We start from the raw sequence: 27,558 nt of genomic DNA, 5'->3' as shown, positions 1-27,558 counted from the left end.
CTGACCTTCCTTGTTTTCCCCAGAACCCTGTGTGAAGAGCAGCTGGTACTGTCGATTTGGAAAGCTGGCTGGAAAAAACTTATTCATGAAGGGGCTGGAAGGAAAGACAAAGGAAGTCGGCAAACAGAGCCCCCATGGGCAGTCAGCCTTAACACACCCCTGCCCCATTTACAGCTGGCACCCTTACAGCTGTCCTGATAGGTAGGTGTTACTGTTCCCACTCTACAGATGTGAAAACAAAGGCCCTCAAAAGGTAAGTGATTTGCCCAGAGTCACATAGGGGTCCTATATCTCAGCTAAGACTCAAACCTAGGTTTTTGCACTCATAGTGATTTCTGTACTGCCTTTTTTGTTAACATCAAAGAAATGCAAAGCAGAAGCAGATAGACTTTCAGGCAAAATACCATTTTTGGGAGAGCACAGAATCCCAAAGTCTGGCCCACATGCCACCTATATGAGTCCCTTGTCAAGAAGCATATTTGTGGACTCCCTTCCAAACCTATCAAGTTAGATGACCTGACAGTCACCCCCACCCCACTCCATGACTTGCTTGACAATTCTGCTCTCCAACAGCAGGACTGAGATTTTTACAGACTCAGCTGGAATTCATCAGCCAGATGAATCATAGCCCCTGGGCAGGATCACCATCACATTCACTCCTTCCACAAGGCCTCAGTTGTTTAAGACCAGCTTGGCCTCGCCTCTAGAAGTAATTCTCTTTGATTACCCAGCATGCCCCACCTCCCAGCCAGGAAGGAAGCAGAGACTTTTTCTGGACTTTTTTCAGAGCAAGATTAGCAAACCAAGGCCTCTTGACCCAGCCTGGTGGCAGTACCGTGGAGTGGCTACATGCCTGGGTGGCCCAGCAATGAGGCCTGCTCTGCCATGTGGCTGTGGGAGAGCCATTTCAGTGGCTCTGTCTCCCTGGACCTCAGTCTTCTCATCTGTATACAGGGCTAACAATACCATCTGTCTCAGAGCATTGCTGTGAAGATATGAAAGAAGGCAGGATGAATGCTTTGCCTGACATGGAGTCTTTAGCAGGGATGAGGCAGGCCAGGAGGTACCCAGGTCACAGTGATAAAGGGAGGGAAAAGGGAACTCTCTTTTTTTTTTTTTTGAGATGGAGTCTCGCTCTGTCGCCCAGGCTGGAATGCAGTGGCGTGATCTCAGCTCACTACAAGCTCTGCCTCCTGGGTTCACGCCATTCTCCTGCCTCAGCCTCCCGAGTAGCTGGGACTATACGCGCCCGCCACCATGCCCGACTAATTTTTTTTTGTATTTTTGGTAGAGACAGGGTTTCATCGTGTTAGCCAGGATGGTCTCCATCTCCCGACCTCGTGATCCGCCCACCTCGGCCTCCCAAAATGCTGGGATTACAGGCGTGAGCCACCGTGCCCGGCCAAGGGAACTCTCTTCTAAAGACCCTGGTGGCATGGAGCAAGATGTAGATTCAAGAACCCTCTCTGGCCAGGTGCAGTGGCTCACGCCTGTAATCCCAACATTTGGGAGGCTGAGGTGGCGGATCACTTGAGGTCAGAAGTTCGAGACCAGCCTGGCCAACATGGCAAAACCTTATCTCTACTAAAAAAAATACAAAAATTAGCCTGGCGTGGTGGCAGAAGCCTGTAATCCCAGCTACTCAGGAGCCTGAGGCAGGAGAATTGCTTGAACCCGGGGGGCAGAGGTTGCGCCATTGCACTCCAGCCTGGGCAACACAGCGAGACTCCGTCTCCAAAAACAAAAACAAAAAACCATCTCTGGGCCTCCATTTCTTCACTTGTCAAAGAGCCGATCCCTCCTAGCCTGTAGGGCTGTGGTATGAATGATGGGAGGGCTTTGTGAACAGAAGTGCAGCAGGTGCAAGGGCAGAATTGGAAATGGGCTCCCACAGCAGGGTTCTGAGGCAGTGGGAGGCAGAAGCTGGGTGGGTGATGGGAAGCTACTTTCAGATTAGTTTGCTGAATCAGTTTTGGGGGTCTGAAGCCAGGGTGTGAGTGCAGGTATGGATGGAGGCAGAAAGGCAGGCTGAAGAGCTAAGAACTTTGCCCATCTTAGCCAGCCTCTTCCTTAGGAGCTTGGTGCTCAGCTTCTCAACCAGCAGAGTGTGACAGTTAAAGACATGGACTCTGGAGGCAGACTTCCTGGGCTCAAATCCTAACTCTGCCACTTATTAGTGGTCTGATCTTGGGAAACTTACTTAACTGCTCTGTGCAACTGTTCCTCATCTGGAATGCTACAACGCCTTTCTTGTAGGGCTATTGAGAGGATTATATGAGCACTTGGCACCCTATAAACTTAATTGCAGCTTCAACTTCAAGTAGCAAGTCTCTAGATTGATATCTTTGCTATTCCAAGAAAAGAGAGGCTGCTTAGCACTACACAGGGGAAGAGTCAAGCGACCTGGCTAGCGCGAGCCTGTGGACTTGAGAATAGAGGCCCTGTCTCATCATCTTCACCCTACCCTGGGGTGAAGATGCCTGGTGCCTGCTAGACATCTGCTAAAATGCTTGTTGAGTGACTCTGAATGCAGACTTTTGTAGCAGGTAGAGATTCTTCCTGGCCCTTGATGGCTCATGTCAAACGTAAAGGTCATTGCTTCCCACTGACAAGCCACATCCTGGTGCCCTTCTCCCCTGGGGGTGGAAGGCAGGGTCAGTGAAACTGATGACGTGACTTCCTCCTCTGGGGTGGCAGATCTGGCCCTTCTGGGCATTTTTTCCCTCTAAGGTCAGCTGGGTGGGGCACGAGCTCAGACACAGATGATGAAGTAAGCCGAGGTTCCCTTTGCAGGAAGGATGTCTTGGGTTTGAATCTTGGTGACTACACAAGGTAAGGCAGGCTGTGGCCCCTGCCTTCGTCCAATCCCCTAGGCTGGGGTTTGTTCCTAAAGAGGCTTAATGTGGGCTAGGAAGTGGTGGTGGGGGTGGAGGGAATCCTGAGAACCTCAGCCTGTGCTGTCACAGCTCGGGTGCAGCTCTCTGCAGCCTTTCAGCAGGCCTCTCTTCTGCCAGTCCTTGGGAGACCACAGGCTCAATGGCAGGAGGTGGCCAGCCCACCCTCTTTAAGCTCCCCCCACTTCACTTTTGCCAAAACTGTAAAGAATAGGGGTTTTGGAGTCAGACAGACGTGAGCTCAAAACCTCACTTTGCCCTTACCAGCTGTGAATCCTGGTGGTCACATAACCCCTCTGAGCCCAATTTCCCAGTCTTAAACCTTTGGATCTGTTGTTTGGATCCTGAGGAAGGTCTAAGTTTGTGGATACAGGCAGCTGATCAAAATTCTAACAACACTGTAGACTTTCCTTGAGAAAATATTTAAGAAAACTCGATTTAATCGAAACATCCATTTAATTGGTGGACCAACTTTCTAAAAAGCATGATCAAATCATCCCCTACTTACTAAAATTATTTTCACTGGATTCAGTTCTTTTCCATGTTAATTTTACAGTAATGATTTCCTTCATCTGACAGTTTTTGGTCCCCATCAAATTTTTTAGTGGACCAGCTTTAACCCCATATAGTGAGCATCCCTTCTGCCTATGGCCATTCATTATTCTTATTTTTATTTTTATATTTTTGAGATTGGGTCTTACTCTGTTACCCAGGCTGGAGTGCAGCGGCATGATCACAGCTCACTGCAACCTCTCTGCCTCCCAGGTTCACGCGATCATCCCACCTCAGCCTACCGACTAGCTGGGACCACAGGCACGCACCACCATACCCGGCTAATTTTTGTATTTTTTGTGGAGACAGGGTCTCAACATGTTGCCCAGGCTGGTCTCGAACTCCTGAGCTGAGGTAATCCGCCGGCCTCAGGCTCCCAAAGTGCTGGGATGACAGGTGTGAACCACCATGCCCAGCTGATCCATTATTTTTAAAAGGTATGGTTTTCCCAGGTCAAATTTTGTTGCTCTAAATTTCATTCAGAAAATGATTCTTCTGTTAGTTTCTAGTCACTCATACATTTTACCATGTGCAGTTTTAGCTGCTGTTGGTTTTTATTTTCTGTTGATAATATCTATCTCTAAAAATTATGAAGTGGCTAGAAGACAGACAGACAATTATTTCTTTCTTTCTTTTTTTTTTTGAGATGGAGTCTCCCTCTGTCACCCAGGCTGGAGTGCAGTGGTGCGATCTTGACTCATTGTGATCTCCACCTCCTGGGTTCAAGTGATTCTCCTGCCTCAGCCTCCCGAGTAGCTGGGTGCGCCATCACACCCGGCTACTTTTTTGTATTTTTAGTAGAGACAAGGTTTCACCATGTTGCTCATGCTGGTCTTGAACTCCTGACCTCAGGTGATCCACCTGCTTTGGCCTCCCAAAGTGCTGCAATTACAGGTGTGAGCCACTGTGCCCAGCCTCAATTATTTCTTGACATAGATTAATCATCTATGAGAAATTGGAGACAATGTCCCTTAGTTATTATTCCAAAAGGGAAAAAAAGTCTTTGGTGTCAAGATGATAAAGATTCAAAATACCCTGCCTGGGCAGCTGGGTAGAGATAAGATCTTCATTGTAGGGTTGTTGCAATAACGTTAAATAATCAGTTCCTCAGCACACAGCCTAACAGTGGCTTTCAAAACACACTGGGCTCTCTCTGAGGTGGAGGCTGGGCTATGGGGAGACTTGGGGGTCTCAAGCGTCTCACAGATGCTGGGGTAGGATGGGCTAGAGTTGGGGAGGATCCTAATCAGTATGGGAAAGGAGGACACCCAATGTCTGGAAGTGACTGCCCTCACCCCACCCCAGGTCCACCACGAAAGGACAGGTTTGTCCTGTGAGCAAGGGCGACTGGGCCTGCCATTATCTTGGTTGGGTCCAAGTCACTCAGGTTCCCTGGGCCTCCATTTTTCAGGATGCGGGGCTGAACTAGAATTCTCCCAAGCTAGCTAGAATAAAATTTTGTGGGTGAAGAGTCAGTGCAGGTGAGGACAACAATGACCTCAGTTGGAAGACCAGAGGTGAAGTCCCAGCTGTGTAACCCTGGGCCAGCCACTAGGCTCACTGTGTGCTTGGCACTGTGCTCTAGGGATGTTACAGCCTGGGGCTCACTAGACCCTCCCCACACCTCTGAGGAGGTACCTGCAGTCTCTCCATTTTATAGGTAGAAGAACTATGCTCAGAGCTTGAGTAATTTACACATATTAGAGCTGGCAGCGCCAGGTGTTGGTCCCAAGGCTGCCTGCCTCTTGACCCCATGCTCCTGACTACCACACTGTCCTGCCAGTGTGCCTAGAAGAATGAAGCCACATTCATATTGGCTTTCTTTTTTTTTTTTTGAGATGGAGTCTCACTCTGTTGCCAGGCTGGAGTGCAGTGGCGCGATCTCGGCTCACTGCAACCTCTGCCTCCTGGGTTCATGTGATTCTCCTACCTCAGCCTCCTGAGTAGCTGGGACTACAGGAGCGCACCACCACGCCCAGCTAATTTTTTTGTATTTTTAGTAGAGATGGGGTTTCACCATGTTGGCCAGGATGGTCTTGATCTCCTGACCTTGTGATCCGCCCGCCTCGGCCTCCCAAGTGCTGGGATTACAGGCATGAGCCACCACCTGGCCTCATATTGGATTTCAATGCTTTTGGGAGCAGATTCTGCCTATGCCCTCAATGTGCACAAACTTTCTAGCACCTGGTCTCTCCCTCCTTTGTACGTCTTCCAGGTTTCCTACCCTTCAAAGAAAGCTAAGTTCAAGTTGAGTTCCTCCCTTCTGGGAACCCTGGCCACCTCTTGGTCTATCAGTGTTTCTCAGCCTGAAGCTGTGCCTCTTCAACGTGGCAGACAGAAACATACTGGGACATCTTTGTAGTCACAAGCTGGGGAAGACTGGTATGCAACTCCCATTTGGTGAGCAGGGCAAGGATGCCAACTGTTTGTAATGCGTGGGATAGTCCTGCAGAGTGGAGAACTGGCCTGTCCAAAATAAAAGTAGCAACCCCCTCTAATGAAACACTCTCCCCACTGAAAGGACACGAGCATGTGGCAGTTTGAATTAGGGTAGCAGTGGGAAGAGGATGGGCTCTGGAGCCACACCTGGGTTTGAATCCTGGCTCTGTTGCTTATTAGTGGTGTGATCCTAGCAAATTTCTTAACCTCTCTGGGCTTCAGTTTACATGACTATCATACAGGTGTGAAAGCAAAAGCAACCCATATAAGGCTGTCTGGCAGGTTAACACAGATAATGACAGTAACAGCTAATAGTTACTGAACACTTTAAATCACCAGATACTGTGCTAAAAGCTTTCCACATGACCCCATGGGAAGGGCACTATTATTTTTCTCCACATTCACCAGGAAATTGAGGCCAGAGATATTAAGTAACTTGCCCAAGATCACAGAGCTATTAAGTGGCAGAGTCTGGACTCAAATTCAGGTAGTCAAATGCCAGAGCCCCCGCTCCTAACTTTTCACTATGCTGCCTCTGGCTCCTTATGAAACAAAATCATCTGTGAGGAGCCCAACATGGCACTTAGCACACAGCTAGGCCACAACACCCGGCAGGTGGTACTGGTGTTACTCACCTGAGTACTGTCACAACTAACATCACATTACTGCTCATAAATCACTTTCCCAACAGCTGTGGTGGTGGAAACACCCACCAGATCCTCATCATGTCTATAAGGAAACTGTGGCCCAGAGAGGTCATTGTTCTTGTCCTAGTCATCTATAGTGTGCAGGGGAAAGAGTCCCTTGAGTTTATAGCCAGGATTCAAACCTGGCTCTGAATGATGCCAAAAGTCATGTTCTCATCCAAGACCCTGTACTGGTTCCCAAGAAAGCTGCTTCAAATGTTGCAGAGAGATGCCTTCTGACCTGATGGTGTGGGACAGGGCCAGGATTCCCAGCACGAAGAAATACATGGACAGCAGGAGGTTGATGTACTCCTGGGAGAATATCTGAGACAGAAATACAAAGAGAAACAGGAAGTTAGGGTTGCCAGTGGCTGTGAGGAAACCAGAGTCCCTGCTTCTCTTCTGGAGGTTGGTCTCACCCTTCTTGAGTTGGGGGATAGTCAGGAAGAGTCTCAGACAATACTAGTGGCATTCTAGTTTCTGCAGCTGTGGGAGAAAGGGGAGAAACCTCAAGCCCCCAGATGTACCTCGCAAAGGGTTTGTAGGTTTATGTTTAGTGGCTCCATTATCTGGAGAGAGACAATTATGTTTGTGCTCAGAGTGCTGCACAGGGGTTCTGAAGGGATAAGGGAGTCTTCAGTATAGAGCCCCAGGAGAGCTGTTGGAACTTCAGAACTCGCTCTTCCACGTTTCCTTCTCCCTGTTTAATCATCCAGGGAGCCCCTACAGAGTGGCCACCCAGGCCCCAAGCATGCTAGTTACAAGACATCTGTCCCACTCCACTCTCCACATTCTGCTTTCTGATGACTCCTCCTGCAGTGATGGCTGAAGCTATGACAGCATCCCTGACAGCTGCTTCTTGGTCTTTTCGTCGTTAGGTGAAACTTGAGAAATATTCTGTCACAATGCTCCAGTCAATGGTCACGTGTTAATTCTAGACTCTGGAAAGGCTATGCCATGGTGCACCATGTTTGCTGCATCCCTGATGAATTTGTTACTATCGTGGTCTCTAACCTGGAGGGAATAATGTGCTGTTGTGTGGGGTGTAGGGAACCTGGCCACTCTCAAGCAGGGCTGTTTTGGAATCTGCTGAACATCTGTCAGATCATGTCACTCCCTTACTGGAAGCCTCTCCGCAGCTAACCTCTGCTCTCATAAGCTGAAAGCTCACATCTACCTGTTGGCCTCTTGCCCTTGTGGTGGCCACCACAGGTCTCCTGAGCCTTGGCTCACACATGCTCTTGCTCTACACACTGCAGCCACACTGGCCTTTTTGCAGTATGATGTGTGTGCTACATGCCCACCCACAGGCAGCTGTGTACAAGCTCTCCTGCTGCCTGAGATGTTCTCCTCTCTTCTCTCTTCACCGAGGCCACCCCTACTCAACCTTCTTTAGCTCCCAGATCAGGGAAGCTTTGCTCACATAGTTTCTATGACACAATAACCCCTCAGTAATTCAGCCCATATTGATTGATTGCCTACTACGTGCAAGGCATTGTGCTAGACACCAGTGATTCAGCAAGGAATCAGGCAAAGTCGCTGCTCTCCTAGAGTTCATGGGCCAGTGAGGGAGAAAGAATCTCGAAAGAAACAGTTACATAAATTGTTAGGTGGTAATGGGCACTAAGAAAAGCAAACCAGGGCAGGGAGATAGAGAATGAAAGGGCAGAGCTGCTATTTTAGACAGGTGGTCAGGGAAGGCTCTGGAGGAGAGTACATAGGAGGAGAGTCATAAACGAAGGGAGCAGGTGCAAAGGTCCTGAGGTGGGTGCATGTTCATGTGTGCAGGGACAACAGAGGGCCTGTGAGCCCAGAGCTAAGGGAGCATGGGGACAGTGTCAGGAAAGTAGGCTGGGTGGGAAGAGGGAGCCAGACCCTGCAGGGCCATGGGAAAGTCTTTAGATTCGCCTGCATGAGATAGGCTGGTACTGGAGTGCTGAGGGCAGGGTTTGACATGATCAGACAGCATGAGAGGACCCCTCTGCTGCTGTGTAGAAGACCCTACAGGGCAAGAGTGAAAGCAGGGAGCAGGAGAGGGGGACGATGCCCTGGCTTGGGGGGGATGGAGGGGAAGTGATGAGCAGTGGAAGGATTCCAGATCTGTTCTGCTCCCCCGACGCCCCCCCTCCCCGAGATGGAGTTTTGCTCTTGTTGCCCAGGCTGGAGGGCAATGGTACGATCTTGGCTCACTGCAACCTCCACCTCCTGGGTTCAAGTGATTCTCCTGTGTCAGCCTCCCAAGTGGCTGGGATTACAGGCATGCACCACCATGCCCGGCTAATTTTGTATTTTTAGTAGAGATGGTGTTTCACCATGTTGGTCAGGCTGGTCTTGAACTCCTGACCTTGGGTGATCTACCTGCCTCGGCCTCCCAAAAGTGCTGGGATTACAGGCGTGACCCACCGCACGCAGCCTCCAGATCTGTTCTGGAATTGGAGCTGCAAGATGTGTGAAGGGGCTGGATACAAGAGCTTGGTGGGGCAGGGAGAAGGATGACTCCTGGAGTTTCAGCTGAGCTAGGTCAATGCAGGTGCTGTTGTGGATAAGGGGCTTGGGCAGTTCACCTTGGGTGGTGGTTCACCCTGAGCTGGTTCTTCCATGCTTTCCTGGTGCTATGGACCTCGCCTTAACAGCACTTTGTACAGCTGTAACTTCACATCTATCTGTGTGATTGGTGTCTGTCTCTACCACTTAACAAGATGCTTCTTGAGGACAGGGATGGTCAGCTGTTTTTCTTACTTCAGTATCCCCAGTACCCAGCCAGGGCCTGATGTAGCAGGCTCTCAATAAATGCAGAATAACTGAATGGAAGGGCAAATTGGTGGTCCATGTTAATGCTACAAGAAAAAGACCTATAAGCAGACTTTGTAGGCATATGGATTGTGCTTTATTTATGAAGATGTGGCATACCTCTGACATTGCATTCTTTCAATCTGAGCCCTTGGGGCAAATCGCTCTCAGGCCACACCTCTGAGCTTCTGGTTGGTTTCACTGTGACCCATGTGGATTGGGCGCCAGGTCTCACTTTCCTTTGTGTTTTGGCTGCTAAAAAGCCAGAGCCACAACTAAGCCCATTTCTTGCAAGAGTACAGGCTTTAGAGCATGGGGTATGGGTGTGGTCCTCACCCAAGGCTTGTTTTATCTTATTTTAATTTTCTCCTTTAACTCTATTTCTTCTTTTGTTTTTCTTATGCTGTTGGATTTAATTTTTTGAATTGCCTCAAAGGAATCAATTTTAAATAAGGTGGGATAAAGTAAATACTATGATTTTGTGAAATGTTACTATATTGTAAAAATTTAAAACTTATTTTAAAAACTTACTTTACAGATGCCTCAACATCCCCACAAATAGGCTATGAACATTCTGCCCAGGTTCTCCTTCTGGCCCTCCTCTTCTTCTTCTTCTTCTTTTTTTTTTTTTTTGAGACGGAGTCTTGCTCTGTCACCTAGGCTGCAGTGCAGTGGCACGATCTTGGCTCACTGCAAACTGCGCCTCTCGGGTTCACCCACTCTCCTGCCTCAGCCTCCCGAGTAGCTGGGACTACAGGCGCCCGCCACCATGCCCGGCTAATTTTTGTATTTTGTTTAGTAGAGACGGGGTATCACCGTGTTACCAGATGGTCTCGATCTCCTGACCTCGTGATCTGCCCGCCTCGGCCTCCCAAAGTGCTGGGATTATAGGCGTGAGCCACTGCGCGCAGCCCATTTTTTCTTCTTTTTTTTCTTTCAAAACAGGGTCTCACTTTGTTGCCTAGGCTGGAGTGCAGTGGCCTGATCTTGGCTCACTGCAGCCTTGACCTCCAGGGTTCAAGTGATCCTCCTGCCTCAGCCCCCAAGTAGTTGGGACTACAGGTGTATGCCACCACGCCTGGCTAATTTTTGTATTTTTTGTAGAGACAGGGTTTCACCTTGTTGACCAGGCTGATCTTTAACTCCTGGGCTCAAATGATCTGCCGCCTTGGCCTCCCAAAGTGCTGGGATTACAGGCGCGAGCCACGGTGGCCGGCCTCTGGTCCTCTTCTTCTATGACCTAATACCATTCAAACACACGGTCAATCCCCTCATGCCCTTTGCTTGTACCACCCCGAGCCCTCACAAAGGCACTTGCCCAGGGGTCCTCCCCTCTCCTTCCTTCCCTCTATCCTCTCCCCCTTCTCCCCACCTGCTTGATTGAGTGGCTTCCTTGGAGCTCCTCCCATATGGCCCCCTGTGTGGCATGCATGCCTCCTTCTCTAGAACATGTGAGTATAGTAAATCCTGTAATTTCATAAGCCTCTCTGAGCATAGTTTCTGTGGCTGTGTGCGAGTGATCCTTAAAGACTTCATAAAGTAGGCTGGGTGCAGTGGCTTGTGCCTGTAATCCCAGCACTTTAGGAGGCCAAGGCGGGAGGATTGCATGAGGCCAGGAGTTCAAGATCAGCATGGGCAACATGGCAAGACCCCATCTCTACAAAATAAAAAAAAATTAGGCGGGCGTGGTGGTGCACGCCTGTAGTCCCAGCTACTCAGGGGGCTGAGGTGGGAGGATTACCTGAGCCTGGGAGTTTAAAGTTATTGTGAACTATGATCGCACCACTGCACTCCAGCCTGGGTGAAAGAGTAAGACCCTGCCTGTAAAAACAAGAACAAAAAAACCTCACAAGGGGAACTTCTTTTTTACAACACAATTGGTGATGAGGATGGGATCATTCTAAACTCACGGTGAAAGTCCTTGAGAGAGAGGCATATGAAATGAAAGGATTTATTATACTCACAGGTCCTACAGAAGGAGACCCATGGCCAAGTACCTTCTTTGGGGCTCACGGTGAAAGACACAAGCAAAAAGGGATATCACTGATGTGTCTGAATGTCACTAGGTCACAGTAGAGGAGGGCGAGAAGGGGAACCTGTCGCAGGGACCAGCCTTATCACACTTGCACCTGTTCACCTGGGCAAAGTGTTCATGGCCTGTTTGTGGGATGTTGAGGCATCAGGAAAACATGAAGTTTTTTTGTTGTTGTTTTTTTTGAGACGAAGTCTCACTCTGTCACCTAGGCTGGAGTGCAGTGGCATGTTCTCGGCTCACCACAACCTCTGCCTCCTGGGTTCAAGCGATTCTCCTGCCTCAGCCTCCCGAGTAGCTGGGACTACAGGCATGGGCCACCACGCTCGGTTAACTTTTTTGTATTTTTAGTAGAGATGGGGTTTTACCATGTTGGCCAGGCTGGTCTCGATCTCCTGACCTCAGGTGATCTGCCTGCCTCGGCCTCCCAAAGCGTTGGGATTACAGGCTGTGAGCCACTGCACTCAGCCCTGAAGTTTTAAAAACGTACAATGCAGTTACAAACTCCAGTGCCCCAACCAGGAGGTGGGGATGAAAAGGGCTGAGGGAGAGCCGCTGTGGTGGACTGTTTTTCTGTTAAGCAAACCAACCAGCCAGATGTCAGGGGGGAGGCCAGGAGGAGCCCAGTGGCTGTCCAGGCAGCTGCCTTTCAGAAATCTTACTGGGGACACTCTAGAGGCATGGGGAAGAGGTATACTCTGTGCTTCTGGCAAGAGGCAGACTGAGGCTTACCTGCCCAGAGAGGAGGAAAGGCTGAGCAACAGGAAGCCAGTGCCTTAAATAAAAATGCTCACACCCACTGTTGCCAGAAATTCCTTTTGGGAGCATCTGGTCTAAGGAAAGAATCCTAAATACTAAAAATGTTAGAAGGTCTCTCAAGACTTCAGAAATATCTGCCAAAAGCAAAGGCAGAAGCAATGGCTGGATGTACACAGAGCCACAGAGTGATCTTGAGGTACAGACAGCGGAAAAGGAAACAGAGGGAGATGCAATGCACAGTTCTATTTATGGAAATGCAATTCCCACTCATACACACAGATACACCAACACTACATATTTTATAAGAAACATACACATCTAAGGACAGAAGTCAAATGCATTAAAGCAGCTGCCTCTGGCAGAGAGAGAAATGAAGGTGGGAAATGGAGGTGGATATTGGAGTGAAGTGGGAAAAAAAAAAGTAGGGGGGCCTGGCATAGACCAAGGATGGTATGCTATGAACCAAGGCATTTGATAAATTCAGCTGTTTTTTTTTTGTTTGTTTGTTTTGTTTTGAGATGGAGTCTCTCTCTGTCACCAGGCTGGAGTGCAGGGGCGCGATCTCGGCTCACTGCAACCTCCGACTCCCTGGTTCAAGCTAGTCTCCTGCCTCAGCCTCCCAAGTAGCTGGGATTACAGGCATGTGCTACCACGCCCTGCTAGTTTTTGTATTTTCAGTAGAAATGGGGTTTCACCATGTTGGTCAGGATGGTCTCCATCTCCTGACCTCGTGATACACCCGCCTTGGCCTCCCAAAGTGCTGGGATTACAGGCTTGAGCCACCGTGCCCGGCCTAAATTCAGCTCTTTACCTGAATTTAGGAAAAAAGAAAGAAAAAATCTGTGAATAGCCAATGTTATTTAGTGCACTCTTATTTCTTAGAGTAAAAATCAGAATGACATTTTCTGTTTAAAGTGAGGGGGATGCTTTAAGTCAACTGTGCTGTATCTGCTTATAGGGATATTTTTCTGCTTTTATTGTCAGGGTAACATTCGTGTCCAGGCTGGAGTTCAGTGGCGTGATCATAGCTCACCATAGCCTTGAACTTCTGTGCTCAAGTCATCCTTCAGCCTCAATCTCCTGAGTAGTTGGGAATATAAGCCTGCACCACCATGTCTGGCTAATTTTTAAATGTTTTCTAGAGATGGGGTCTTGCTATGTTGCCCAGGCTGGTTGCTTGTGGGGATACCCTGTAACCATTAAAAAGAGCATTTCTCAGGGGGCTGAGGCAGGAGAATTGCTTGAACCTGGGAGGCAGAGACTGCAGTGAGCCGAGATCATGCCACTGCACTCCAGCCTGGGTGACAGAGAGACTCCGTCTCAAAAAACAAAACAAAACAAAACAATAACAACAACAAAAAACAACAAAAAAAGAGGATTTACAGCTGGATGTAATGACATACGTCTATAGTCCCAAATACTTAGGAGGCTGAGACGGGAGGATCATCTGAGCTCAGGAGAACAAGTCTTCAGTAAGCTATGATTATGTGACTACGCTCCAGCCTGAGCAACAGAACAAGACCTCATCTCTAAAAAAAAAAAAAAAAAAAAAAAAATCCGATCCAAAATGAGGGAGCTATGAAATAGGAAACAGGTGTTAAAAAATTATGTTTTTGGCTGGGCGCAGTGGCTCACACCTGTAATCCCAGCACTTTGGGAGGCCAAGGCAGGTGGATTACCTGAGGCCAGGAGTCCAGCCTGACCAACGAGGTGAAACCCCGTCTCTACTAAAAATACAAAAATTAGCTGGGCATAGTGGCACGCACCTGTAATCCTAGCTACTTGGGAGGCTGAGGCAGGAGAATCGTTTGAACCTGGGAGGTGGAGGTTGCAGTGGGCCGAGAATGCGCCACTGCACTCCAGCCTGGGCAACAGAGTGAGACTCCATCTCAAAAAAAAAAAAAACAAAAACTTTTTAATTCACTCACAGACTGGAAAAAACTAAAAATTTTGGTGCTATCCAATGCAGGTGAGCGCTTGGGTAGGCCAGCACACTTGTAACTGTCAGTGGGAATATAAAATGGTACAATCTTTTTGGAGGGTGATTTGGCACTATCTAATTACAAATGGAGATGCATTTGACCTGGTAGACCTACTGCAGATAGACTTGAAGAAAATAAGTGCACAAATTATGTGTATGAAGTGTTCACGACAATACTGCTATGATACCCCAACACTGGACAGACCTAAATACCCTCAGGGTACACTGTAAAACAGAACCATGAGCAGCTGTTAAAAAGAATGAAAGAGGCTGGGCACGATGGCTCATGCCTGTAATCCCAGCACTCTGGGAGGCTGAGGTGGGTGGATCACAAGGTCAAGAGATCAAGACCATCCTGGCCAACATGGTGAAACCCCATCTCTACTAAAAATACAAAAATTAGCTGAGCGTGGTGGCATGCACCTGTAGTCCCAGCTACTCGGGAGGCTGAGGCAGGAGAATCGCTTGAACCAGGGAGGCGGAGGTTGCATTGAGCTGAGATCACACACCACTGCACTCCAGCCTGGCGACAGAGCAAGACTCTGTCTCAAAAAAAAAAAAAAAAAAAAAAAAAAAAAAAAAAAAAAAAATGAAAGAATGGGGTAATTTGACTGTGTTAATATAAAAATACCTCCGTGGTAAGAATCATGTATTTGATACATATAAAAATATATATAATTTAACATAAGTATAGATTTATGCATGACAGAATCACAGGAAACTGTATTGGGGAGAGGATTATGGTTCATTTGTATTTTAGGTTGAAAAAAATATTTTTTTTTTGAGACAGAGTTTTGCTCTGTTGACTAGGCTGGCAACAAATTTTTTTAAATGATGTACATTATTGATGAATCGGTTTATTTATTTACTTATGAATGAGATGGGGTCTCCCTATGTTGCTCACACTAGCCTCTAACTCCTGAGCTCAAGTGATCCTCCCACCTTAGCCTCCCAAAGTACTGGGATAACAGGTGAGCCACTGCACCAGGCCTACATGTATATATTTTTTTTAATTGATACTTTTTTTTTTTTAATTGAGACAGAGTCTCGCTGTGTCACCAGGCTGGAGTGCAGTGGCACCATCTCAGCTCACTGCAACCTCTGCCTCCCGGGTTCAAGCGAGTCTCCTGCCTTAGCCTCCCGCGTAGCTGGGACTACAGGCGCATGCCACTATGACCAGCTGATTTTTGTATTTTTAGTAGAGACCGGGTTTCACCATGTTGGCCAGGATGGATTTTTGTAGTTTTTGTAGAGACGACGTTTCACCATGTTGGCCAGGGTGGTCTTGAATTCCTGACCTCAGATGATCCACCCACCTCGGCTTCCCAAAGTGCTGGGATCACATGTGTGGGCCACTGTGCCCAGCCTACATTTTAAGATGTAAATTAAAGACATCCTTGAGGAATTTTCAATGACCAGGAAAAAAGCTGACGTACTATTAAAAGAACAAGAAGGGGCCAGGTGTGGTGGCTCATGCCTGTAATACCAGCACTTTACAAGGCCAAGGAGGGTGGATAGCTTGAGCCCAGGAGTTCGAGACCAGCCTGGGCAACATGCAAAACCCCATCTCCACTAAAAATACGAAAATTAGCTAGGTGTGGTGGTGCACACCTTGTAGTCCCAGCTACTCTGGAGGCAGAGGTGGGAGGATCATTTGAGCCCAGGAGATTGAGGCTGTAGTGAGCCATGACTGCACTACGGCACTCCAGCCTGGGTGACAGAGCAAGACCTTTTCTCAAAAACAAAACAGAACAAACAAAACAAGGGCCTGGCATGGTGGCTTACATCTGTAATCTTAGGCTTTAGGAGGCCAAGGAGTTTGTTACCAGCCTGGGCAACATAGTAAAACCCTAAAAATAAAAATACAATAAAATAAAATCAGCCAGTTTTCCACTTGAGTCCAGGAATTGAGGTTGCAGTGAGCCATAATTGCACCAGTGCACTCCAGGCTGGGCAAGAGTGAGACCCTATCTCTAAACAAACCAATAAACAAAGAAAAGCCTAACATAAACAACAAAAAGAAGATCTAACACTACAGTTACAATTATAATAATGCTAAACATACACTTATTAAAAGGCTGAAAGGGATGGATGCAGTGGCTTACGCCTGTAATCCCAGCACTTTGGGAGGGAGAGGTGGGAGGATCGCTCGAGCCCAGGAGTTTGAGACCAGACTGGGTAACAAAGCGAAATCTTGTTTCTACTAAAAGAAAAAATTGGCCGGGCACAGTGGCTCACACCTGTAATCCCAGCAATTTGGGAGGCCAAGGTGGGCAGATCATGAGGTCAGGAGTTTGGGACCAGCCTGACCAACACGGTAAAACCCTGTCTCTACTAAAAATACAAAAATTAGCTGGGTGTGGTGGCGTGCGTCTGTAATCCTAGCTACTCAGCCGGCTGAGGCAGGAGAATCACTTGAACCTGGGAGGTGGATGTTGTAGTGAGCCGAGATTGCACCACTGCATTCCAGCCTGGGCAACAGAGTGAGACTCCGTCTCAAAAAAGAAAAAAATAGCAGGGTGTGGTGGCGCATGCCTATAATCCCAGCTACTTGGGAGGCTGAGGCAGGAGGATCTCTTGAGCCTAAAAGGTTGAGGCTGCAGTGAACTGTGATGGCGCCATTGCACTCCAGCCTGGAGGACAGAGTGAGACTCTGTCCTAAAATAAATAAAAAGCCCTAAAGGAGATATGCCAAAATGTTAATGACTACTTCTGTGTTGTGGAATTTATTTTTCCCTCTATTGATATACTTTCTTTAGTTTTTCTGAATATATTACTTTTATAATCCAGAAAATAGTACAACTAAGGAGAGTTTGCAGTAACATGAGAAAATGTTTATGATGTTATTAATGTGAAGTGAAAAAAGCAGCTACGAACTGAATACACCATGTGGTCACAGCTACAGAGAAACCATGCACAGGGAGAAACAGTGGAAGGACACACCTCCGAAGGGAAACTGTGACTGTCTCTGGTAGTGGGGTTTTGGATGACTGCTGTTTTTCCCTTTTTACTTTTCTGTGTTTTCCAGGTTTTCAACACTGAGCCTGTGTAACTTTTATTGGGAAAATAAACCTCGATAAATTAAAAAAAAAAAAAAAAGGCCATTAGTATGGTAGAGGTATGTCTGAGCACAAGCTATACCCCATCCCAACATAAACAGTACAATGAAACCAAACTGATATCACAAAAACAAAACAAAAAGCTACATGGAGAAAAGAAATACAGACTAGTGAGAAAGGGTCCCAAACACTAACAGTTGTTGTCTTTGGGTACGTCTATGGGTGAATTATTAATTTTTCTCTCTTATTTTCTATAAATGAACATGCATGGCTCTTGTGATGGGAAAAATAAAACAAAATAAGATAAAGTCATTTAGATCAAATGACACAACAGGTGGCAAAAGACTTACTTTGAAAAAGAGGTAGAGCCCCAAGAGTGTGCAGCTGGCGATGATGGGGAAGCGGGCGGCATCCCGGCTGGTGATTGTTTCAGGCATGTCCGAAGCATTCTAGAGGAGAGAAGAATGGCAATGGCTCAACACGGCTGATTCCCATGTGTTCCTGCAAGGCTCTGCTAATGCTGTTCCCTTGGCTAGGGATGCTGCCTGCCTCATCCTGGGGCAAGATGCTCTGATCTTGCCATTTTTTTTTTTTTGAGACAGAGTCTTGCTCTATCATCCAGGCTGGAATGAAGTGGCATGATCTCGGCTCACGGCAGCCTCCACTTCCTGGGTTCAGGCGATTCTCCTGACTCAGCCTCCCGAGTAGCTGGGACTATAGGCATGTGCCACCATGCACAGCTAATTTTTGTATTTTTAGCAGAGATGGAGTTTTACCATGTTGGCTAGGCTGGTCTCGAACTGACCTCAAGTGATCCACCTGCCTCAGCCTCCCAAAGTGCTGGGATTACAGGTATGAGCCACCATGCCTGGCTGATCCTGCCATTCTGCCATGAGGAGATCTGGACCCTGATCAAGAGACCAACGAGAACCCAGGGCATGTATGACACATCTGGGGAGAAGGGCTATGGCAGAGGCCATTCCAGTATGGAATAACTGAGAGAAGAAAACCTGGACACCAGCGATGCCACAGCAGTTTCACACCTCTCGCAGAAAATTGTTTTCAGTTTTCTAATGGATCAGCCAAGAGGGAAAAATGACTATTCTGTCATCCAGTAGGTAATGAATATTATCAGTTGAAATTAACAACAAACAAGACAGACAATGGCTGAAACTGCACATAGGGAGACACCAACTGTGAGGAGAAGCAAATCTTGACAAAACTTAAATTTAAGAAATTTGACTGGCAGACTTGAAAATGGTAAAAATAAAAGCCACAATTAAATTTATAATGGCAGATGCTATAGTTGGCAAGAATGTGATGTGGGTAAAGAACTGATGAAGGATAAATATTTACATGAAAAAGAACTGAATGCAATCAAAATAATTTCAGTGTTGTAAAAATGGAAAAGAATTGAAAATGGAGTAACAGACCAACATAGGAATAGATTAGCTTCATAGAATTTATGCCAAAGAAAGCCAGGCGTGGTGGCTCATGCCTGTAATCCCAGCACTTTGGGAGGCCGAGGCGGGTGGATCACGAGGTCAGGAGTTCGAGACCAGCCTGGCCAACATGGTGAAACCCCGTCTCTACTAAAAATACAAAAATTAGCTGGGCGCAGTGGCGGACACCTATAATCCCAGCTACTCGGGAGGCTGAGTCAGGAGAATCGCTTAAACCCAGGAGGCGGAGGTTGCAGTGAGCTGAGATTGCACCACTGAACACTCTAGCCTGGGCGACAAAGCAAGACTCTGTCTAAAAAAAAAAAAAAAGAATTTATGACGAACTCTTTTTTTTTTTTTTTTTTTTTGAGATGGAGTCTAACTCTGTCACCTAGGCTGGAGTGTAGTGGCGCAATCTTGGCTCACTGCAACCTCTGCCTCCTGGTTCAATCAATTCTCCCGCCTCAGCCTCTCAAGTAGCTGGGACTACAGGCACATGCCACCATACCTGGCTAATTTTTGTATTTTTTGCAGAGAGGGGGTTTCGCCATGTTGGCCAGGCTGGTCTCAAACTCCTGGCCTCAGGTGATCTGCCCGCCTTAGCCTCACAAAGTGCTGGACTTACAGGTGTGAGCCATTGTACCTGGCCAGAACTTTCTAATGAAAATTTATCAATGATATATAGTACTGGTATAAATTTATTTTCTTTCTTTTCTTTTTTTCTTTTTTTTTTGGTATAAATTTGTATTCCAAACAGGGTCAAAAGCTTCCAGGATCACAGTGGTCTTTACCTGCCCTCTCTCTGCTAGGCAAAATCCTCACAGTCCTCAAGGGCCTAGTGACTGTCACTGCCATGAAGCCCTTCCAGATTTCCCCGCTGGGACAAGCCTACTCTGCAACTGTTTTATATCATGGCTACCAAAAGTCTTGGCAATGCCAGATTAGACTCCTGCTCATGCCGAAGTTCTTTCCATAGTAGCCACAGGCTCATTACAGTGCGTGAGATTCTACCATCAGCACGTCCATCCTGCCAGTAAAGCACCAGCATCCCTAGAAGAAGGGATCACATTCAGTTACGGAGACTCACAAAAACCGACAATAAAAAACCTGCTAAGAGAGAGGGTGTCTGGAGAAGGTAAGACTGGCTCAGAGAGGCCCTAGTGTCCCAGGTGGAAGGTTGCAAAGAGGGAAGGAGATGGGGCAGAGGGCAGTAAGCCCACGAAATGACTACTAGGAGAGGGAGGTGTGGGCTAGATTCGAAATCTTGGGCTTAAGTAATCCTCCTGCCTCAGCCTCCCAAGTAGCTGTGATTACAGGCATGCGCCACTGTGCCTGGCTAAAGGAAATACATAGACAGCACTGGCCTAAAGTATAAACCTGTCCAGCCTTTTGGGGAGGGTAATTTGGCAGGATGCATTAGATTGAAATTTCCACATGCCCAAAGATACAAAAAGAAGAGCCACAGAGGCTGGGCACAGTGGCTCACGCTTGTAATCCCAGCACTTTGGGAGGCCTAGGCAGGCGGATCACGAGGTCAGGAGATCAAGACCATCCTGGCTAACGTGGTGAAACCCCGTCTCTACTAAAAAATAGAAAAAATTAGCCGGATGTGGTGGCAGGCGCCTGTAGTCCCAGCTACTCAGGAGGCTGAGGCAGCAGAATGGCGTGAACCTGGGAGGCGGGCTTGCAGTGAGCCAAGATTGTGCCACTGCATTCCAGCCTGGGCGACAGAGCGAGACTCCGTCTCAAAAAAAAAAAAAAAAAAAAAAAGCCACAGAACAAGAACTACAAATGGCTCTTAATAATAAAAAAAAGTCTTTATTCTCACTCTTAATAAGAGCTCAAACTAAAGCGCACTGAGATTCTGTTTTTTGTCTATCAGAAAGGTAAGAATCCACACTGGGTAACATACTGAGTCGGTGGGGCTACGGGGAAAGATGTAGTCTCCCACACTGCCTATGGGAGTCAATCTGTCTTCCTGTAGAAAGCAACTAGGCAATACATAAAAAATCACAAATGCACATACCCTTTGACCAAGCAATTCCACCTGTGGGAATTCTCCCTACAGATATACTTCATACATAAGTAAAATGCTACACATGAAGTGTATCCAAGGTATTCCTTGTTCTGTTAACGGCTTGCTGAGTGACTGGGTTTACTTCTCTATCAAATAGGAGGACAATCTCTAGCCTCACTTCAAAAAAGGTCCAAGAGCCTTCTTTTTTTTTAAAGAAAAGTGACAGAGTCTCTCTCTGTTGCCCAAGCTGGAGTGCAGTGGCAGGATCATAGCTCACTGCAGCCTTGAACTCCTGGCATCAAGTGATCCTCCTGCCTTGGCCTCCCAAAATGCTGAGATTATAGGTATGAACCACCACACCATATGAGTCTTAAACCAAATGAGATATGGGATGCGAAACAGCCTGGCAAACTGTAAAGTACTGTCCCCGTATTGGGGGTTGTGACTATCAGGGAGAGGTGAGTGAGGAGGCCCCTAACCACACCCTTGCCTACGCATGGCTGAGGCAGCCCAGGCTCTGGGCTGGAAGGGAGACTCTCCCCTCTGGAGCCACTGGAGGCAGCTCCATGTGAGTCACTTGGACGGCTTTGCCAGGAGGTGGGAGTGGGGTGGGTGAGCAATACCCACATGAGAGGCCCGGTTTCCTTCCTTCCCTATTCTCTCCCAACCCTTGGCTTCTGCTTTTGCCAGCATTGTGCTGTGGGACTTGGGCAAGTTCCTCATCCCCTATGAGCATCTCCACACATTCAATACATTTCCTGTGTAGCAGCAGAATGGGTACAAAAATGAGTTCCTGATCTTGAAGCACTCACAGGCAGGTAGGTTAATACCGTGACATGATACATATTACAGGGAATACGTATTCTATTTTATGGAATGCACAGCAAAACTGGCTGGGCGTGGTGGCTCATGCCTGTAATCCCAGCACTTTGGGAGATGGAGGTGGGAGGATCACCTGAGGTCAGGATTTCGAGACCAGCCTGGCCAACATGGTAAAACCTTGTCTCTACTAAAAATACAAAAATTAGCTGGGCGTGCTGGTGTGCACCTGTAATCTCAGCTACTTGGGAGGCTAAGGGAGGAGAATAGCTTGAACTTGGGAGGTGGAGGTCGCAGTGAGCCGAGACTGAGCCACTGAACTCCAGCCTGTGCGACAGCGAGACTCTGTCTCAAAAAAAAAACAGACCAGCCTGGCCAACCTGGTGAAACCCCGTCTCTACTAAAAATACAAAAATTAGCCGGGTGTGATATCGTGCACCTATGGTCCCAGCTACTCAGGAGGTTGAGGCAGGAGAATTGCTTGAACCCGGGAGGTGGAGGCTGTAGTGAGTGGGGATCGTGCCACTGAACTCCAGCCTCAGCAACAGAGTGAGACTCTGTCTCATAAAAAAAAAAAGCCCCCCCAAAACAAAACCCCAAACAGGCTATTATAATGTAGTGTGGCATATGATGCAATAGACATGTATATCAGTGTGACACACAGTATGAACATCAGCAGTTATGAAGGGACTTTGAGATCAGGAAGTCCATTTGGACTCCCAGCTCTACTTCCCAGCTGTGGGACCTTGGGAAAGTGATTTTTTTTTTCTCTAAGCCTCGGTTTCCTCAGCTGTAAAACAAGTTGTGAGGATTCTGATTTCTGCTTTGGAAGTACTCAGCATTGTGCCTCGAGTCATCATTTAAACTGTATACACCATTTGTATCATTATTATGCACAACAGAATCACGAGACAGCCAACAAGACACTATTTCTGCAGAGAAGTAAGGGAGTCAGAGGTGGCGAGAGCAGGTACCACTTAAGCAAGGCCTTGATGGTCAAGCACAGGGTCTGGTAGTCTCCAGCCAGATAAATGCTGACTGGGTTGAGGAGTCAGCTTGTCCTTTTTTTTTTTTTTTTTGAGTGGAGTTTTGCTCTTTTTGCCCAGGCTGGAGTGCAATGGCACAATCTCGGCTCACTACAAATCAAGTGATTCTCTGCCTTGGCCTCCTGAGTAGCTGGGATTATAGGCACCCACCACCACACCCGGCTAATTTTGTATTTTTAGTAGAGATGGGGTTTCACCATGCTGGCCAGGCTGGTCTCAAACTCCTGAGCTCAGATGAACTGCCTGCCTTGGCCTCCCAAAGTGCTGGGAATACAGGTGTGAGCCACCACGCCCGGCTTGAGGAGTCTGCTTTGTGTACAAGGAAAGGAAGTGCTTATCAGGCAGAAAGATAGGCACATGCAGAGGCTCAGGGCTGTCAAAGGACACACAGGACTCTGTGGCTTCACCAAACCGGTATTATGGCTCATTTCCACATATTCCTTTCAATTCAGCTCAGCACCCTGGGTGGGAAGAGGCCTCATCTTATTCAGTGACAAACCAAGGTTGGACAGATCCTCTCCAATACACAGAGGACTCTGGTCTCCTTTGTGGGTGACTTATAAATATCCCATGCTGCAATGTTGAGTCGGAATGGGAGACTGGACTGTAGTCCCAGCACTTTGGGAGGTCAAGGTGGGCAGATCAGTTGAGCCCAGGAGTTTGAGACCAGCATGGGCAACATGGAGAAACTCTGCCTCTATTTAAAAAAAAAAAAAAAAAAAGAATGGGAGACCTGAAATCTGATGATAATAGTAATAACAATAACATTACTGCACTGTTCTAGGTACGTTACATGTTTTCATCCTCACAAAAACCCCACAAAGCAGGTTCTTTTTTTTTTTGAGACGGAGTCTCGCTCTGTTGCCCAGGCTGGAATGCAGTGGCGCAATCTCAGCTCACTGCAACCTCTGCCTCCTGGGTTCAAGCAATTCTCGTGTCTCAGCCTCCCAAGTAGCTGGGACTACAGGCATGTACCACCACGCCCAGCTAATTTTTTGTATTTTTAGTAGAGACAGGGTTTCACCACGTTAGTCAGGATGGTCTGTCACAAGATCCTGACCTTGTGATCTGCCTGCCTTGGCCTCCCAAAGTGCTGGGATTACAGGCATGAGCCACCGTGCCTGGCCAGCAGGTACTTTCAATAGCTCTTTTACAGATGAGGAAGCGGAGGTCTAGAGAGGTGAAGTAACTTGCTTAGTGTCACACAGCTAGTGAGTGGCAGAGCCAGGACTGAAACCGAGGCAGTCCAGTTCCAGACCCCAAACTCTTGGGAGCTGTTTCCTAGAAAATTTCTATCTTTCCCATCTGGAAATTTCTGTTGGAAAGTCTTAACAGGAAGATACTTGGGAAGCCTGCAACCTTTCTGAGGAACAGCTAATCTTTGTAGTTACAAAAATACTAAAAAGTTGTTAGGATTCTTTACCAATCCAATTGCGATTTTTTAACCAGATTTGCATATGTAAATACAATAGCTCCTGCAACATAAAACACAATTAGAAAGTGGGGGAAAAACCTGACACAAACAGCAGAAGTAAATGTAGCTTCCAGTGACATTCTGGATGTTGTTATCAGAGCGGAAATAAAAGCTGTAAGAGAGGACAGATGCCTGCTTCAAGCCATTGGCATGGCTTAAGCTCTCGGAGCACTGCTTCTACACCATGCCTTGGAAATGATCTGAAATTCATGGGCCATTCTGTTACTGTTGCCCCAGCTGGAGACTCCAGAGTCTCCATTCCTTACCACAACATCCAGTCACTCAGCTCTCCAAGGTTACCTTCCCTAACTTCCCACCCCAATCCTTTGGCCCTCATTGCTGTCTTCCCAACCCCTGCACCAACATTACACTTCTCCCTCCTGCCTATCACCCACCCTGCCATGAACTCTTTCTAAAGCCTACACCTGATTGTATCACGTATCTGCTTAAAAACCTCTGGAGAAGCCAGGCACAGTAGCTCACACCTGCAATCCCAGCACTATGGGAGGCCAAGGCGGGCGGATCACTTGAGGTCAAGAGTTCGAGACCAGCCTGGCCAACATGGTGAAACCCTGTCACTACTAAAAATATAAAAATTAGCCGGACGTAGTGGCACGCACCTGTAATTCCAGCTACTTGGGAGGCTGAGGCACGAGAATTGTTTGTACCCGGAAGGCAGAGGTTGCAGTGAGCCAAGATCACATCACTGCACTCCAGCCTGGCCAAAGAGTGAGACTCTGTCTAACAAACAAACAAACAAAAACAACAACAAAAAAACAAAACCTTTGGAGAACAGACTACTCCACAGCCATTAAACAAGAATTGAGGTCATTGCTGGTGGGAAAGTAAACTGATACAACCTCTATAGTGGATCATATGGTAAAATCTATCTAAATAAAAAGTGTGGGCTGGGAACAGTGGCTCACGCCTGTAATCCCAGCACTTTGGGAGGCCAAGGCCGGCAGATCACCTGAGGTCAGGAGTTTGAGACCAGCCTGGCCAACATGGTGAAACCCCATCTGTACGAAAAATATAAAAATTAGCCAGATGTGGTGGGTGTGCGCCTGTAATCCTGTAATCCCAGCTACTCAAGAGGCTGAGGTGGGAGAATTGCTTGAACCCAGGAGGCAGAGGTTGCAGTGAGCTGAGATGGCACCACCGCACTCACACTAAGCCTGGGCGACAGAGCAAGACTGTCTCAAAAAAAAAAAAAAAAAAAAAAAAAAAAAAAAAAAGTGTGCATAGCCTTCGACCCACCAATTTTGAGAAATTTATCCCACAAATACACAGACAAGTGTGAAATAAAAATGTATAATGATATTAATTTCAGCATGGTTTGTAATAGCAAAAGACTGAAACAACCTAAATGACTAGTGGGGGACTCAAATTCTCAAATTTGAGCATGCATCAGAATCACCAGGTGGGCTTGTTAAAACACAAATTGCTGGGCCCACCTTGAGCTTCTGATTCAGAATGTGCATTTCTAATAAGTTCTGGGGTGATGCTGACACTGCTGGCCCAGGGACCAGATACTAGAGAACTAGCATTCTAAGCAAACTGGGGTACAAGTGGGATACCATACAGCTGTTAAAGAACACACCCACACCCTATGTACTGACATGATTGGATCTGCAACATACATTAGGTGAAAAAAGCAAGGTGCAAGGAAGAGTGTACTGGCCAGACGCGGTGGATCACCTGAGGTCAGGAGTTCAGGATCAGCCTGGACAACCTGGTGAAACCCCATCTCTGCAAAAATACAAAAATTAGCCAGGCATGATGGCAGGTGCCTGCAATCCCAGCTACTCGGGAGGCTGAGGCAGAAGAATCGCTTGAACCCAAGAGATGGAGCATGCAGTGAGCTGAGATTGTGCCATTGCACTCCAGCCTGGGTGACAGAGCGAGACTTGGTCTCATTAAAACAACAACAACAACAACAAAAAATCAGGGAAAAGTATATGCCTATTTATTTGTAAAGACAGAGTCTTTCTGGATAGATATCTAAGAAACACAGGAGAGGGGCTGCCTCTGAGGAGGGAAATAGGGCAGCTTGGGGTAGCAGGGAGACTTTCACTGTGCACCCCTTTGTACCTTTTGAATTCGGTACCATGGGCATGTATTATCTACCCTCCCCACCATAAAAGATGAGGTAGATCGTTCTCTCTCTCTATATATGTGTATATATTTTTTGAGACAGGGTCTCACTCTGTTGCCCAGTGGTGCAATCAGGGCTCACTGCAGCCTTGAACTCCTGGGCTCAAGTTATCCTCTTGCCTCAACCTCCAGAGTACCTAGGACTACAGGTGCATGCCATCATGTCTGGTTAACTTTAGGTCTATATGTACTGACATAGAAAAATAATGAAACATATTATTATTTTTGAGATGGAGTCTCACTCTGTCGACCAAGCTGGGGTGCAGTGGCGTGATTTCGGCTCACTGCAACCTGTGCCTCCCGGGTTCAAGCGATTCTTGTGCCTCAGCCTCCCGAGTAGCTGGGATTACAGGCATGCCCCACCACGCAAAGCTAATTTTTGTATTTTTAGTAGAGATGGGGCTTCACCACGTTGGCCAGGCTGGTCTTGAACTCCTGACTTCAAGTGATCCACCTGCCTCGGCCTCCCAAAAGTGCTGGGATTACAGGCATGAGCCACTGTGCCTGGCCAACATATTGTTAAAGAAAAAAAAAAAATTGCTGGGCGCAGTGGCTCATGCCTGTAATCCCAGCACTTTGGGAGGCTGAGGAGGGTGGATCACCTGAGGTCGGGAGTTTGAGACCAGCCTGACCAACATGGAGAAATCCCGTCTCTACTAAAAATACAAAATTAGCCAGGCGTGGTAGTGCATGCCTGTAATCCCCAGCTACTTGGGAGGCTGAGGCAGAAGAATCGCTTGAACCTGGGAGGTGGGGGTTGCAATGAGCCAAGATCACGCCATTGCACTCCAGCCCAGGCAACAAGAGCGAAACTCCATCTCAAAAAAAAAAAAAAAAAAAATCAAGTTGTGGAGAAATATGTACTATATAACCCAATTTTTATAAAAATAAATTTACATGTCTATATACACAGACACATATACAATGTATGTGTATACACAGAAAAAAATTCTCGAAGGTTATATACCCAACAGCCAGTTGGGTTACTTCCAAGGAATAGTGCCCAGGAGGCTTTTCCTTTATACTTCTGCACTGCTTGATTTTTTTTTTTTTTAACAAGTGTATAGTATTTTTGTAATAATAACGATTAACCGCTGCATTGCTTTCAGGATTCTCTTCCCCAGAAAGGCCACAGGCTTCCTGAACATCTTGTCACTACATCCAAGCCCCTCTCCTGGGCTTACACCACACTCTTTACTGCCTCTCTGAACACATCTTGTGGTCCCCTGCCCCACCTTCTCCTGCTCTGCCTGTTGGACTCTCCCCATCCATACAAAGACAACTGCTGCCCCCTCCAGGAGGCCTATCGGAGCTCTGTTTACTTGGCTAGTCACGTCTTTCTCCTTGGTGACTGGGCTCAGTGAGGCAGGGCTTGGCCTTCTTTGTCCCGGAACTCCTGGTACCCAGCCCAGAG

At 47.3% G+C, this 27,558-nt stretch overlaps 1 protein-coding gene across 5 annotated transcripts in view; it reads right to left on the bottom strand.

Annotated features, from left to right (window-relative positions):
• The window catches only part of HM13 (histocompatibility minor 13), a 55,274-nt gene that overhangs the window by 24,599 nt on the left and 3,117 nt on the right, over window positions 1-27,558 (bottom strand). For all 5 annotated transcript variants that reach the window (XR_010138791.1, XM_002830180.5, XM_024238642.3 and 2 more), the window contains exons 2-4: window positions 17,543-17,641; window positions 6,813-6,895; window positions 6-94 (exon numbers count right to left, since the gene is read on the bottom strand). Coding sequence is in view for 4 of the 5 variants with exons in the window: in XM_002830180.5 (XP_002830226.1) it covers window positions 6-94; window positions 6,813-6,895; window positions 17,543-17,641 (271 nt within the window). In the remaining variant the exon portion in view is untranslated. The remainder of the gene's footprint in view (window positions 1-5; window positions 95-6,812; window positions 6,896-17,542; window positions 17,642-27,558) is intronic.

The sequence above is a fragment of the Pongo abelii genome, chromosome 21 (genome assembly GCF_028885655.2).
Source record: "Pongo abelii isolate AG06213 chromosome 21, NHGRI_mPonAbe1-v2.0_pri, whole genome shotgun sequence".
In the NCBI taxonomy this organism is placed as follows: domain Eukaryota; kingdom Metazoa; phylum Chordata; class Mammalia; order Primates; family Hominidae; genus Pongo; species Pongo abelii.
Note: the sequence above shows the minus strand (reverse complement) of the source record. Positions and strands in the feature narration are given on the sequence as shown.